The sequence below is a fragment of the Cryptomeria japonica genome, chromosome 11, assembly GCF_030272615.1.
Source record: "Cryptomeria japonica chromosome 11, Sugi_1.0, whole genome shotgun sequence".
NCBI classification, from domain to species: Eukaryota; Viridiplantae; Streptophyta; class Pinopsida; order Cupressales; family Cupressaceae; genus Cryptomeria; species Cryptomeria japonica.
In genome coordinates, this window is record NC_081415.1 from 477,556,417 (window position 1) to 477,573,553 (window position 17,137).

The 17,137-nt window shown below is 31.1% G+C and overlaps 1 protein-coding gene across 1 annotated transcript; it reads left to right on the forward strand.

Annotated features, from left to right (window-relative positions):
• The first annotated feature begins 1,958 nt into the window (after window positions 1–1,958).
• On the forward strand, window positions 1,959–4,751 carry LOC131859982 (cytochrome P450 CYP72A616-like). Its single transcript, XM_059214302.1, has 2 exons — window positions 1,959–2,856; window positions 2,944–4,751. The coding sequence occupies exons 1-2, from the start codon at window positions 2,734–2,736 to the stop codon at window positions 3,190–3,192; spliced, it is 372 nt and encodes a 123-aa protein (XP_059070285.1). The 5' UTR covers window positions 1,959–2,733; the 3' UTR covers window positions 3,193–4,751.
• Window positions 4,752–17,137: the final 12,386 nt, after the last annotated feature.

Genomic DNA, 17,137 nt, shown 5'->3' on the forward strand with positions numbered 1-17,137 from the left:
ACTTATCTATTTCCCATTTATCTATTGTAATTTAAAAACTCTGTTTTTAATAAATAATAAAGATTTTTAAAATTTATTACTTAATCAATTTAACATTGAAATATTATGATAGAGAATTACTTATTAGAGAATGGTACAGATATTTAAAAAAAAAAAGTAAAAATCAATTAAAAAATTACAATATTTTTAATAAATCAACTCATTAATTATAATTTATTTCTTTTAGAATTGACACTAACTTTGATGTTGGAGATTCACAAATTAATGTTGCATGCATGTCTTTCTTAGTGTCAATTTAATGTTGGAGATTCACAAATTAATGTTGTCTTTTGTTTCATTCTTGAATACACCACATTCAATTGCAGTGAGAGAAGCTGAAAGAGAAGGGTCTTGACTTCTCAGTTTCTTATCTTGTAAATACACCTTACTGCCATACAATCTCATATGGATGATGGGTGCCACTCCTAATCTTATACTTTGCCAAAACATACAAAGAAACATTTTAAAATGACAATAAAAAGTAAAAAGTGGATTTATGGAGTTCTTAAAAGTGGCGGAAACGACATAACAGTAAATAAAAGAACCAATAAAAGAACCAAGTAAAAAAAAAAAAAATCGGTATGGTGTACGAAATCAAAGGACATTTGAGATTCGTAGAAAAACAAAGCTAAAATCATTAAAAGCTCACAACTTTCTTTAGAGCTGCTCGTGCCTGTTTCAGCTCCATTTGCACGCTCCTCCTCCCTTTCCATTTTTCTTTTGCCTGCACATCAATCCAATCATACTTTAAATTTTTGCAGCCCATCAGATTGCAAAGAAAGGAAAGCAAATGATTGCCATAATCTATTGAAAAGATCACTAGCAAAAAAATTTGCAGGAATAGTCTTCTATAAATATCTTAATCTACATATTTGTTCTATCAAACTATACTCTATTCCCATTTACTGCACAGAAAGATAACATAGACTCACTTGGATCTCATCAAAATAGATGCTTTTGTGCCATATTATACAGAAAATGAAAAGCAATATGTACCAAAATGGTGTTTGAGATTCTGTGATAGTCTTCAATCCGGAACCTTCAACAAAGAAAACTCTGATGCATAGCTACTCTGAATGGCCAGGTTGAGAAAATAGTTGATTAGAAACTGTGTCGGAAAGAACAAAAAATATGGAAACGTTATATTGCCCTTAATCTCCTTCAGCGTTACAAAAAGTTTTAAATACCTGCACATGCATTGGGTATTTTTGATAGTCCGTTAAATTGCATTTAAGCCAATTCTACTTTTTATTATCATGCAATTTGGCAGAGGCCGTCAAATTTATTTTAAGAAGAGTTTTTGTTTACGGACAACATAGATCCATATATCCCATTGTAGATCGCCTATCGGCGAAATGAGCTGTGACCGGATGTTTTCTTCCCAGGGTTCTTTCCGCTGGTATGCTCTTTGAATCTTGTGTAAAAAATAAAAAAAATATTAATAAAAAAGTTTAGTGGAATGATCCACTTTTATTGAAATATATATATATATATATATATATATATATATATATATATATATATATTGAGGATGCACTATTAAAAAATTGGAAAATGTTTCATGGAATCTTTTAAAATATTAATATCAAATATCTAATTATTAAATAAGAAAATTGATTATAAACTAGAAAACTTTTAAGTCGACCTTTTTTAAAAATTGAACCCAAACGTTGCTAATTGCTATAGTGCCCTGTGTCGGGAGGAACTAAAAATAAATTTGTGTCACAATCTCTCCAGCATTTTGAAATATCCAAAAATCTTATCCAATTACCGAAGGTATGCAATTCCAAGTTGAATACGTGCGATGTTAAGGTCAAAACTTGTACATCGCATTGGACGTCATTACAGTGCTGAGTTAGAGTGGGGAACACTCCACTCCACTCCATGCACTATAACCATGGTAGCGTGAGGATCACTCCTCTCCCTCCATTATATAGATGGATATCTGCACATTTGTTGATGTGGAAAGAAAGCTCACAACAAATTTCCTCAGTCCATCCACACAGAACAAGGAAACAGAAGTTACATTCAGAACAGGGAGGCAGAAGGTGCATTCTGAATTATGGCAATGGAAATGGGTGGATGGAGAGGCATTTTGATATGGGGTGTAATGTTAAGCTTGGCACATGTGATGGTGAAAATAGCGAGAGCCATATGGTGGAGGCCTCGACAACATACAAGGTGTTTTGAAGCTCAGGGTATAAGGGGCCCTTCGTACAAACTACTGAGTGGCAATCTACCAGAGATGATGAAGATGATGGATGAAGCCAAATCGAAGCCAATGGAATTTTCTCATCGAATAGTACCCCGAGTTCTGCCCCATTATTACGCCAGTGTTAACAAATATGGTGTGACTGTCTCTTCTTCATTTTCAGTTCATGGAATAATTAGTTGAAGTTAGTCATACTTAACAATCAGGCAGATTTGTAATTTTATAAATTAAGACTGTCTGTTCGATCAACTACTGATCATTTTTCTAATGTTAAAAAGTAGTCAGCATTTGATAAAATAGCTGCTTAAGATTTTCTATTTTAAAAAGTATGCAAAGCGAAAAAATTTAAGCCCAGTGTTGAAGTTAGTCAATTTTGAACACGGGGGTTCTTCGTATACTGGTTTGGTACGAAAGCGAAGGTGAATATACCAGACGTGGAGCTCGTTAAAGAAATTCTTTCCACCAAGTTCGGACACTATGAAATGCCGCCTCAAAACCGTATAACGAGGCAGCTGCTGGGAGGTGGGCTCGGTTCTTTGGACGGCGAGGAATGGGAAAAGCACAGAAGAATAATCAACCCAGCTTTCTACATAGAACAGTTAAAGGTGATTCAGCCTTAAATTTACAATATAACCACGAATGCTTTTCTTTAGAGTAAAAAATTAAAGACGTGGTGGTGGTGGTCGTTGCAGGGGATGGTTCCCACAGTAGCGGACAGCGCTTCCGATATGATAAAACGGTGGAAGGAAAGAATCGGTCATGATTCAGAAAGAGAGATAGAAGTGTCAAAAGAGTTTCGCGATTTAACAGCAGATATTATTTCCCGAACAGCCTTTGGAAGCAGCTATGTTGAAGGAAAGCATATATTTGACATGCAGGTGGAACAATGTAATCTGATTATTGAATCTATTCGTACAATTTATATTCCTGGTTTCGGGTAAGCTAGCACCTTAATCTCCCTTTCAGTTTCCTTTTCATTGGCAAGTACTTTGGATATCGTACAGTTTCTATTCCTGGTTTTGGTCTAAGTGATTGTTGGTGTTGTCCTAAGTTTTGTTAGAGGGTTCGTGGTCTCTGTAAAACGTTAATTCAAGACGGTTATTAAGGTTTTTGAGGTTATAATCATGTCATCTTTGTTTTGTTGCATAAATCCAGTTAATATGGATCCTTCTTGTTTGGTTCCAAAGTCATGGAAATATTTGCTTCGATTGGTGAAAAATCTCATTATCATTGTCACTATTGTTGGTAATGTAGATTCCGAGATCAATTTTCTGTCTTGATTTCTTGAACCATATAATTAATCTCATTATTTGTTTACATAATGTTTGGTGGTGGGCTCGTTAGATTGAGCTAGATAACTTGATCATAATCTCTGTTTGTTGTTGTTTTCCTTCCCATGAAGACAATTAGGCCACAAATCTTGATGAGCCCTTTTTCAAAAAAATTGTCATTTGATGGGAACTAATCATTTATGGTGATTTTGCTTGCAATCTACTTAGCTCTACTTTTCAACCTTCTGACCGAAACTTGATGAAAGGCCCTTTGAACTCATCTCTATGTAGCCCCAAGAGCGGTGACCATTGTACTTCTAAACCACATTTACTCCTCACTGTCATAATGGCGAACGTGGTGCTTTCTGAACTATATTTACCTTGATTTTATGACACTTCCTTGAACAACTGTGTCATTGTCTACTATCAAAACTTAAAACTTAGGAGATACATAAATGAAGCAATTAAGACCAGATGCCAATTTGTTGCCCATTCAATCATTGATGTTACTTGAATCAATCAACACAAATTCTCTTACCTTGAGAGTTGCTTAATCAATAAAGCATGACAAGAGATGGTTGCTCGATGGATGTCTCCTCTTTCTAATCTTCATGTTCTAATTCCTGGTCGTCCTCTGTATACAGTGCTCCTTCAATGTAGAATAACTTTTTTTGCACATTTATGCCATTTACTGTATATGTAGTCACAGTTAAAGCATTATCCTTTGGTCTTTTAATCTTCAATTATTAGGGTGTCAATTGAGTTGGTGTTAAAGTAAAGAAAATTTGTTTCTTGCTAGCTGTTTCTCCTTTGACCTGCGGGCTCTAACATAACATCATTTACTGTAGGGATCAAATAACCTTGCATCATGTTAAATGGTATCCATGGGACCTTCTAGAAATAAGTCAATCTTATGCCCATTTTGAAAAATTCTCTGCTCACAGGCTCAATGCCAGAAGATTTTGTATGTAATTTGCAACAGTACCTATCTAAGCTTGGCTAACCAAATAAATCAATTACTCCACTACAATTAACTAGCATAAGAGGAGAATTGTTACTCTCATCTCTTGTAATGAAATTAATTAGAGCAAGAGCTTAATAGAATCAATGATCATAAAAGATCTACAGATAGCAATAGTAGAATTGCAGAATAAATGCTTAAACATTAGTATAGCAAATCAACACAATAAGTGGAATGGAAACCTTAGATTACTAGACGAAGCCAATTCAGAGGATAACCTTCAGAAATCTTACTATATTGATAGCGCAGAGCAAATTTATATTATAGCATAATGTTGATTGTATATGAATGTTTTTGGATTTAAATATGTTGGAATTCATTTATCAATATTTCAGATTACATCTTGTAATCCACCGTTAGGATGTTGAGAGCAAGAAGAAAAAATGAAAGTGTGATTTAAGACATTGATGACAAAAATTCTTACACAAATCAAATTTTTAAACATTCATATATAATATTTAATATTATGAACTCTGAAATTCTGATTTCAAGAACTGTTTGTTGATTGAATATTCTATTCCTTTTGTTTGATGTCCTATTGCTTGAACTATATTTGATGAGATCTATTTTCTGTAATCACCTATTTTTCAGAATTTTTTCTGTCTATATCTTTCTAAAATAAACACAAATTACATACATAAACCCAATAAACAGTCTGATGATCAAAATACACTTGAAACTTACATTGGTCTAAAGTAGGACCTATAAAAATTGTCTATAAGCTAATACATGGAATGATGAAATTTCAAATTTTTTCCAACACAAATTGCAGAGAGAAACCCAATCAATAATCTAATGACGGAAATTTTCTTGCAAATTAGATTGGACTACATTGGGACTTCTAAAAAGTGTCTATAAACTGATACATGAAATGACGAACATTGTTGTTTCATACCCCAATTATTTGTAGTTTTGTATATATGCATAATGAATTGAACAATGCTGAAACTCATACCAGATGAAAAATAGAAGGAAGAAAGAAAGTATATTCATATCTATGGAATCAATGGAACTTGATTGCACATTTAACTACAAAAAGAAGAGTACTGGGGTAAAAGAATTCTAAAGTGAGTAAACATTAACTAAATACAAAAGCTAGAGCAAGAAGGAAAAACAAGTGAAGGGGAACCAAAAAATGTTCATTTCGAAACCATAAGATCTAAGTACAAGTATAAATAGCCATTTAAGGCAACCCCAATGAAGCAACTTGATGAAAATCAAAATTGGAGACCATGCATCAAAACCAGTACTATCATACCTGTAGCAACGATCAGGGCAAAAGAATCCACTGCAACATCTTTGACCATTGAAATGCCAATACAGAACCCAATTATGTACATCATATAGATGTACAAGGCAAACGCAACCAAGCTAGACTATCCTAGAAGGAAAATCGGATACTCCCACGGGAACTTGAACAGGCAAGGATGATGAATGTGTGGTGGCAAAAAATAAACTGTCATTGTTCTCATCTGTGATCTTGACTGTGGTTAGGCAGCCAGAAGGTCCCAATTGCCAAAACAATCCGGATCCACATTTGCTTAGGAGGAGAGAGCCCACTAGGATTCTGGAGTAAAATGCAATATTGGCCATAATTTAAAGGGATTGCAGAAAAAAGAATTAAACCATCAATCCATAAACCCATGCTAGGGTTTTCCAGAGCAATATCTCTTCCTAAAATACCATACGAAAACTGGAGCATTATTCAAGCAAAGCTGCTACAGGTAATGGGATATAAGCGTTTTAGCAAAGAAATGCCTAAATGGTTATACTGGAGTTCATTAAAGAAAATATTAACAAACTGTCAAACATGAAACAAAAGACATGAAGTACAGATAATACAAAATCAGTCAGTTTCCCTGCCAAAAGGCCCCAAAAATTCAGTTCAAAATTTCAAATTTACTCCCAAATACAGAAGTAACGACACAGCAAATGAGGTTAACAAAAAGACCGTTGCCTATTACTGGTGCTTTAGTGAAGGTCGTTAGATTTACGAGTGGTGTAGGGAAGAGGGTCATAGTGGTGTATTTAATTTGCGCTTTCAATTTTAAATGGTTCTAAAAATTTAGAACATTTTATCAGTTAATTGATTGTTAAATGTAAAGTTTCAAAATGGCATCATCAAATTTGATTCGTTTATTATGCGTAGTTTTAAAAATGTTTAAAATATCACTTTTCTAACTTCTTATCTATCGTAGTCAATTATTTCATTTGATCTTTGACTACACTTAACATCAATACTTGAACATAATATTAATAAATTATACAGCTTATTATGAACAATAATTAAACATATACTACTTTTATTTTGTAAATATCATAAAGCATAACACAAAATATCTTATTATTACATAAATTAAATCTATAAATTATTAAAAAATTACTTATGAATACAAATTTATAAGCCTAATCCTAATCTATTTACTCCTAACACTTGTCAACATTTCAACTCATAGTTTGTCTATCTCATAGTTTTTGATACACTATTATCAATCCATCCTATGCCCCTCCAAGGTACTGCTACGACGATGTCATGTCCACCAACATGAGAGACACAAAATTTGCTACCATGGAAGGGGGCTTGTCGACCAAGTAAAACTTATATGTATTTCATTTTTTTATTGTATTATTTTCATTTTCATTGTTCTCACACTGTGTTGGTTTTTTAGGGTGCAACTCCTCTTCCCAAGTTCTCTACAAATACCTATGAAGGCTCTACAAATTTCCTTTTTGATGGCTTCCAATGAAGGATCTACAAATGTGTTTGTTGACACAACAAAATTGATGGGCTTTTAAACTTACAGAGTGGGTAAGGTCTTTTTTGACCTTAAAAGGGCTATGAACCATTTCTCAACGCTAGTTTACATTTTGTAAAGAAAATTTTTGTTATTAATGTTTTGCATTTTTTTGTGGTTTTAGGGTTTTTTTGGGGTTTGTAACTAATATTTAATGTGATTTGAAGGTTTTTATGGTTTGTAACTGAGTTATAATATGGTTGAGGGTTTCTTTCTAGTTTGTAACCAAGCTTTAATGTGGTTTGAAGGTTTTTTGGTAGGGTTTCTTTTTGGTATTGTATGTAGATAATTTTGTAAATCTATAAAGCTAATTTAGGATTGTGGTGTGCTAAAAGGGTTGTGAGCCTAATAGGGTTAACAAGCTTCTCATTCTTTACTTTAATATCCTATTGAAATAAAAGATGACATTAGGGTTAATTGTGTAAATCTATAAAGCTAATTTAGGATTGTGGTGCGCTAAAAGGGTTGAGTCTAATAGGGTTAACAAGCTTCTCATTCTTTGCTTTTATATCCTATTTAAATAAAAGATGACATTAGGGTTGATTGTGTACTTATTAGGGTTGACTGGGTAGGACTCCAATGTTGAGTGTCAGTGTCCTGAAGTTGTGTAGATGAGAGCCAAGGTTGGGAAGAGTTTGAGCAGGGACTTAGTAGTTATCCTAAAAAAAAAGTAGGACAGAAATGTTGGTTGTGTGTTTCATAACGTTTTGTGTTGTTTGAAGTCTAGATATGATCGTTATAGTTTTCTCTATTTGCATGTGTCATTGTCATAGTCCAAATTGTTCAAATTTGTACCTACACACATGAAAGGGGAAAATTTTGTGTTTTATAGGGGCATGTCTTAGTCAAACCATGTCTTGGTGTTCCCACCTCCACAATAATAATTATGATGAAGATAGCAATTGTGTTCTCTTAGGTGAGCAAAGGCAAAACAAATAACACAAATGTTGAAATGACAATGATACCTTAGATGTGAAGCCCTTGGATCCAAACAAGATGATTATGAAGTCTTGCAAATGTTAGGACATAACATGATAACAATAGATAAAAAATAATAGCTTAGTTGAAACCAAATTTCACATCATATTATGTTTGGCAATGGCTCTCTTAATAGCTTGATAGGATGAATGATCATGATAATGTTCTTCTAGCTAGTTGGGATTTTTAATAGAGAAGGGAGTCACATTCATATGAAGCTAGTTCACCTTTCCAAATAACCTATTGAGTTTAGGCTGACAACAATGTCATGATTGTCAAGGGCTCAAAGTCAAAATTCAAACTTTCAAATTTAAAGCCAAATTGGCAAGACAGTACCATTGGGCACTAGTGTCTTACCCTAAATTTAGTTGTTTAAATGGTTAGGCACAACAAGATACGACCAAGTTTACTAATCAAAAGTCGTTTGATAGATACATTCTCTTATGATTAATTGTATATGCCAAAATGGGTGTTAAACCAAGCATGAAAATTGTGAGCAACAACATTTTACAATGCTACACTAGTTTTCTTGCATTCCTTTTATCACCTTGATTAATGCTAATATGAGCTTAGCAATTATATAGTAGTTCAACTGAAATCAGAAGATTTGGTTGAACACAACCCAGTGGATCATATAAAATTAAAGGATTGTGACTTTACACAACATAATAGATCAACTATGAGATTATGATACACAACTCAATAGATCAATAGAATGGTTATGTATATAACATGCAACACTAATTGATCACTTGTCGAATATTTTATGTATAATACACAATATTTTATTTATTGTATTACAAGTTTGAGAAATTTTACATATGAACTTTTATATGTTGTTCAATAAAGCACAATGGCAATAAATAGTTACATCTCTTTCTTTGAAAATTGTGTCACTCTTCATGCAACTCAATTTACAAAGACTTATTTGTATCAATTCATGTCATCTACTAATAATAACCTTCACACGCTTATAAGATGAGATGTTGAACTAGTGTAGTACTTTGCAATATCTAAAATTGAACAATTGTAATCCTCTTGATAAAATTTGGATGTGCTATACTTAACAACTCATTTGGCCACAATTGACACAAATTTTAAATTTGGAGTGTGGGAAAATTATACTACATTTTTTATCAAATTATAAGGAGGTAAGTGCAAAAAGATGGGCGACCTTAAAAGAAAAAAACACTTTGATAACGTAGTCTGTTAAAGAAACTCACGATCTACAACTCTCTTATAGCATGTTCACATTGTCAAATACCCCCTTCATTGCTTTTTATCCACCTAAATGCCACCATGACATCATCGAGGTCAAAGAGGTAAGTATTTTTATCTTTTTAGTGTAAAATTTTGATTAAATAGATAGATTTGGTTTTTTTTTTAAGTTGATTTTATTTAATATCTAAGAGTTGTGAATGCACCACAAGTTGATCAAAACCATCATTCACCAATTTAGTCAAACCTTGTTGAAGAAGAAGAAGAAGAACAACAACAACAAAGCCCTCCAAAAATGCTTTGACATCCTCTAAGAATGCAAGAAAATACATTAGGTCAAACAAACAACAACAAGAAACAACTTGAGGCAATAAATGGAAGGTTGAGAGATCCCGTAGAAACAAACCCTCATAGGTCCACCCTTGCCAATTCACTAGAATTGATGGTCTCTCACATAGTATATGTGAATGGCCAAACCAAGACTTGGTCAAACAAGATGGGAAAAAAAAAGACAATTTTATGTAGACAAATTATCTCATGACCAAACAAAACAAAACAAATATTGAAATATAACTTATGTGCATTTTTCATTGGCCCACAAACTAATGTATCCATACAATGGATAAGGAATAATTGTTGGGATAAGTGGTGGATGGTTTTTTGCCATCCTTCATGCAATAATAATGAGACCCGACAATACTTTTTGAGGAAACTCTATTGTAATTTTGTCCTTAACGAGATTTTGAATTACCTCAACATGTGGGATTTCTAGGGTAGAGATTGTTAGGACAGGTGACATTAGCCTTGCATTCTTATATTATTCTTATGTGTCTCTGTGTTCCTTAGGAAGTGTGTTAAGGGACATGAGAATCAAAATATTTAATATTTTTTCCTAAAGAAAATTTTAAAAGCATTCCAAATAGATTAACATGTGTCAATGGAAGTTACAAAGCACAATGGAGAAATATTCTACTTAGGCATCCACTTTGCGAATTGGGAGCATCTTTTATTGCATGTCAATGCATGTTGACTATTGTTGTTTGCATGGATTCCTTAGTGGGGCACCCAAATGTTCATTTTATTGCATGATCTATTTGTAGAGCCATCGAAACTGTTGGTGAGTTATAGAGCACTTAGGTTTGACTAGATAGGACTAGCTATGGGTTAGGCACCCATGTCAAGGAGCTATGTGATTATTATTTTTTTCTAATAATTCTATAGGTTGTCCAAAGGGGTGTAGGGTTTTAAAGGGGGTATTCACCTCTTGTTTTTGGAAACTGCAATGGTCATCTCACACTAGGTCTTCTACAAATTGGTGGATTGGATTAGTAGAATATAACTACTTTTTGCGGGTCGAAGGATTAATGAAGTTCTATTATATTAAAAATATTGAAGAAGGATAGAAGTAGATGTATTGTAATCTTGTTATTGAAGATAATACATGCTTGGCCTCTCTTCTTAGTGGAATTTTTTTGTTAGGATTGAAGTGTCATCTACATTGTAAATCCTTTGTTATATTGTGCACAATTCCAACATCCTTGGATAGTATCTTGGGGTGGTTAGGGTGTATTGGGAAAATATTTTGTAATATTTATTCTCACTATTGTTTGTAATAAATTCATATGGAGTGATGGGTTCCACTAGAAATGGTAAAGGTGGGTCGCAAACACAATTATTTAATATTGTGTTATTCCACATGTGGAAACCTAGAATGGGATGATTAATGACATAGAAAGAGGACAAATGAGTGGCCCTTGGGCTTCTCCAAATGGGCACAAGTGGAAGAGGCAACAAGTGTCTCTTGATATTTCATCATTTATTACACTTAATGTAATGTTTACCTTGCAAGATTGGGCACCATGTTAGAGGAAAGTATTGGAGCCAAAAATCTTACACACACATTGTGTGTATGTGTATATGTATGCATATGTGTGTGTATGTATGTATATGTGTGTGTGTGTGTGTGTGTGTGTCTGTACACACACACACACATACATACATACATATACATACATATATACATACATATACATATACATATAATGGTAAGTTAATGATTTATACAAAAAAATTAAATTTTTAAAAAATATTCAAAATAATCTTGTTTACAATTACATTCTATTTCAAAAAAATTCTAACCAATAGAAATAAAGAAAAATGATATTTTTACAAGTTCATAAAATATAAAATAAATATGAAGTATAGACTTTTTGTTCAAAAATTTTAATTCCAAATGTTGATTGGTTGAACTAATTGGAAAATAGAATTGAATGAATGCAATAATTTCATAAGATTTTAAATGCTTTTTTCTTTGAACAAAAATATAAAATCTAATAATAATAAAGAAAAATAAATGTTTTTTTTTTTTCTTTTAAATGTCTTTTGTTTTTATTTATGAAGATTTTCATATATTGTGTAATACTTCTCTCTCGGTGTAATTAAACTAGTATACCTATCTTTAGAGAAATATAGGTAAAGTACGTCAAAAGATATCATATATGTTCATTATTCCACTTACAAAAAAATTAAAATATTATTATATTATGATATGGTAATCAATATTAAATTATTATTAAGATATATTACTATTTTATTTTTTTATATTTCTATTAAACTCTTCACCAATGCTTACAAAATCTACATCTTTATATTATTAGTATAATATTAGATTGATATAATTAGAAGTTAACTATTAGTATGATGGAGATAGGCAAAATTGATTAATAGTTAAACTTAGAGTGAGTAGTAGTTGAGAAGAGAAAATAAATAATTTATTTTTTTACTTTTCATGCATTTAAGTGTAACAAACATGTCAAATTTAATGCTTCTAGTTTTTATTAACACATATTTGCGTATCCATTATGTGAGTGTAATACGCCAGCGCAATTATACTTATAATAAACAATATAGAATCATGTATATTATATATTAAAATTAAGTGATAATCAATTAATAATTATTAATAATAAATGTCAAAATTATAATTTTATCTATTATAACAAGTTTCAAAATAAAAAATATTTGTAAAATTAAATTTACTAATTTTCTAAATTCATATAAAAAATAAAAACTATTCTTAAAATTCATATTAAAATATTTTAAAAATCGTTATATCTTATCTTTTTAAAACATTCTAAATTAGTTTGTATATAATAAATATTATAAAATAATATATATTAATATTATAAATTAGAATATTATATTGTATTACTTATAATAATTATTTATTATTTATTAATAACTTTATGAAAATATAGCATGTCAATTTATATGTTCAAATATTTTTTTATGCTAATATAGACCATCAAATTACAGGCCTTTGTGTGGAAGCATATAAAATGTGCATGAATTGTTTGACAAAATGCCTAAAATAAATGTTGTCTCATGCATCCCCTCTCCCTCTCCCTCTCTATTGGCTATATGGTAGACATGTATGCAAAATGTGGAAGAAAAGACAAGGCATGTCAAATGTTTGAATAAATGCCTCAACGAAATGTGTTCTCATGACCCTCCACTCTCCCTCTTTCTTTGTATCAACGTATATTGTAAAAATGCATGCAAAATGAAAGCATAGACAAGGCATTTGAATTGAAAGAATAGATGTTTGAGAAACATGTCCAAAATGTGTTTGTTGAAAAGGCTTTACAATGCAAACCAACATCCTTCCTACCTGTGCATTGTGCCATGAGGTAGTTGTGGCTCTGCTAACTTACTAAGACCTATTAAAAATGATGTTCATTGATCAAAAAAATGTGTTGATATACTAGTACAAAATTAATGTCATGGATTTTTTGAAAGAAGCTTTTGTTTTGAGACTCTCGAAGGGAGCCTAACACCCTTACGAGTTATCATATTTTGCAAGTAGATTTATCTTATGAAGTAAAATAAAATTAATTTATTTTTAAAATAATAAATTTAAGTTTAGGGTGCACAAAGTTAAGGTGGGCTGCTAGTGGTACCCTTCTCTTAATAACTTATAAACAAACTAATTTTTGTCAAAGAATTGGAAGGCTAGTTACAAGAGATGAATTTTGATACAACAAACACTAGTCATGACACCATTCAAAAAATAGGAAATTAAATTAATAAGATCCATTTATCTCCTTGATAAAAAAACTAAGGCACACTTCATTATAATTGGTATTGAATATTGAACTAGACAGAGAAGTAGAACCAACAAAGGATTATAATTCTAAGATAGCAGCTAAGTTTATGTATGAAAATATTATCACAAGATTTAAATATTCATTAAACATTATTGATGATCGAAGAAAAAAAATTATTGATCAAACTACTTAACGATTCTTAGAAATATTTATGATAAATCATAGCAAGAGCGTACCATGGCACCTTAAGAAAATTGGTTGATTGAGTCCTTTATAATGATATTGGAAAAAAAAAAAACCAAGGTTTTAAATGAGAATAAGGATAGAAAGATACCTATAGTACTATGGACATCTCCCAAAATCTATCAGTAATTAATAAAATATTCCCAATTTCAATTATTCAATGGATTGGACATAATGCTACTTCTAACTTGTAGTGCCTAACCTAAGAACAATAATTACTATAAGGTTAAATGAAGAAGAATTCCTTAAGAATGACAAGTGGAACTAGAGAAGTTGAGTGACAACTCCATCCTCTTGTCTATCTTTACTTCATCTTGTATTTATAAATCTAAAATAAAATTATTATTAATTCTATTCTCAATAATAAACTAAATATAAACAAACAATTTATATTACATTAGATTTTTCTTAGCCCCTTTTAAAATTGCACACTCTTTAATCAATATTATGCATGATAATTAAAATCACATTCACAATGTCTATATATATATATATATATATTCTTATCAATGGGTCCTTGGTCTATTGGTGAAATTGAATGGCTCTAAATGAACCCACTAGGAATCATATCTTGCTAAGTGCAAAGACTTTGACATCATAAGAGATGAGGTTAAGATCATGCTCCAGGTGAATTTGACAGAATGAATACCTCTCAATCCTTACTCTTAGTCAAAGAGGTGCGAAATGGATACCTCTCACCTCAATGGAGCTTCATGCTCTTGTTGTTACAATACAATTTAACACTTAATACACATTCCAAATTCTATATTATTCAAGAATACAATATTAAAAACTCGGGACTAAAAATATAAAAGTATAAATTAAGAATTATAAAGACAAATAAATTTTACATATGTAATATTAAAAGAAAATCAATAAAGAAGTTTTAGACATGCAAAAAAACACATAATAGCTTATTATAAACAAATCAAATTGTGTCCAAGAATATGAATGTGTAGCTACCAATAATAAAAAAAATCCCAAAATAGAAGAAGACGTGTGTATCACACCAACATCCTTTTATAACTATCCCAGGAATATCACTCTTGATACTAAAAACAACCCTAACAACTCTCTAGATCACCTTCACTCACTCTTCCTCTCAATAGAAAGACATGGAATTATGCAAATTCTATGGCAGATCAATATCTTTTATTTGTCAATGTACAATGTTCAGATTTTCAATAAATAATGGTACCAAGTTTGTCAATTGTTTGAGAGGCCTTCTTATCTATATTCTGCTCTGATGAGCTTTAGATAATTGGATATTTTAATACTTATACAAATGCATAACTTTGTCAGCCTGTTGAACAAGAGATGCATTGCACCCATTGAGTTGTTGCAATCAAATTTGTCTATTTTAAAATGGACGATAGCTCTAAGACACCCAAGAACCTAAGTCAGTGATCATGAAACAAATTCATATTGTATTTCACTATTTTAAATAGTGTAGTTTTAATGCAATTTTCAAAAAGGCTGGAGGAAGTGTTAACAAAAAGGCAAATATGGAATGGTTTACATCTCTAAGGTTAAAAATACAAATTAGGGTTGTGGTAGATGGTAGTATATTCATCATATATAGTGAGATAGGTGAGTCTATAAATAGAATCGAATTTGAATGTTATAAAAATGAATCTTGTGGGATAGAAGAAATAGAAAAATTAAAATTGGAATTAGAAAAGTTAAAATCATAATTAATTTTATTTTTTTTAAATGTGAAGAGTGATACTTGTCTCATAGCTAGGAGGACAAACATATGATAGAAAAGGGCACATGAGAAATAGATGTCTAATAATAAAAAAGTACAAAATGAGTCACCGCATTCATGATAAAGCATGGAAAGGCCCCTAGAAGAATAGTGGTTTCTACTACATGTTATTTCCCAATGATGGGATATACATTAAAGATATAATTATCCCATGTAAGTTGCAAAAGCATATGAACCATTGGTCAATGGAATGAATAGAGAAGAGTAATTTATTGATAGAGGCATTGATAAAGCTCATGGACTAGTTGCAAATGCCTTAATTGGTTATACAACATATGGCTATTACGAATCTTGATGGAGGAAAATCTAAAGACAAATGGATAATAAATATCATGAGAACTACACCATATAAAAAATGAGGAGCCTTATACAAGATAAAATAATAATTTTATCTCAACGATATGATAGAGTAGGCTACCACAATAACAATAGAGACAACCATAAAAGATGAAGAAACTAAAGACCAACTTAGATTGCTACTATAATGATCTAAGTCGTTATGCATAAAAATTCAAGAAGTATGAAAATCTACTATTGAGAATCTTTACAAAATTGAAAGGAATAGAAGTGGAAGACAAAGTAATGAATATACACTAAACCTCATAAGAAAGACCTTACTAGATCAACCCAAAAATTGATAGAAAATTTTAAATTTGAAATAGCCATAATATTGGTTTTAGGTATTATTGAATTCGTAGAGAATATTTGTTAACTAGATAAGTCTTATAAATCTTGAAGGATATTCATGGATTGTAGAGAACTTAAAAGGATTGTGCAAGAGAACATTTGTTGACTGAATAAGTTATATGATAGTTCAAGGATATTCATAGATTTTAGAGTCTAACCTAACAAGGCTTGTGCACATCATCCTTTTTTAACATCATTTATAGAAGAAGTCTTCAAAAGTGTTTCCAATAGAGAATTCTACACATCCACAAATTATTTTACACATGTACTAATATGTATTAAAATAATATCAAACAAAAACTAAATTTCTAAGAAAGTATGGATAATACATAATATCAATTGATGTAAATAATGCACCCTCAATATTTAGCAAAATCATTGTGAAGGCATTTAAGGATTTCATACATGATATTGTTATGTGATGCTAAAATATCATGTTCAAGAACTAATACTAATGTTTGAAAGGTGTTGCAATCTTATAATTACATTAATCTACAAAATACATATTTGTAACCATCTTTGACACCTTATTAGGACACATTATTTGCAAGGAGTAATGATGGTAGATCCTCTAAAGATAAATATCATTTTAAATAGGTCACCTCCAAATAAAATAACAAATTAAAACATTCTTGGGTTACATAAGTTGTACTACCATTAGTTGATGAAAACCATGTAATTATTTTTGGTTACATTAAAGACCTTTCAAAGAAAAATAATAACAATAAATTTGAATTGATGGATCATTAGTAAATTTATTTTATATAATTAAAAATAGAATAGAAAAAACTAATACTAG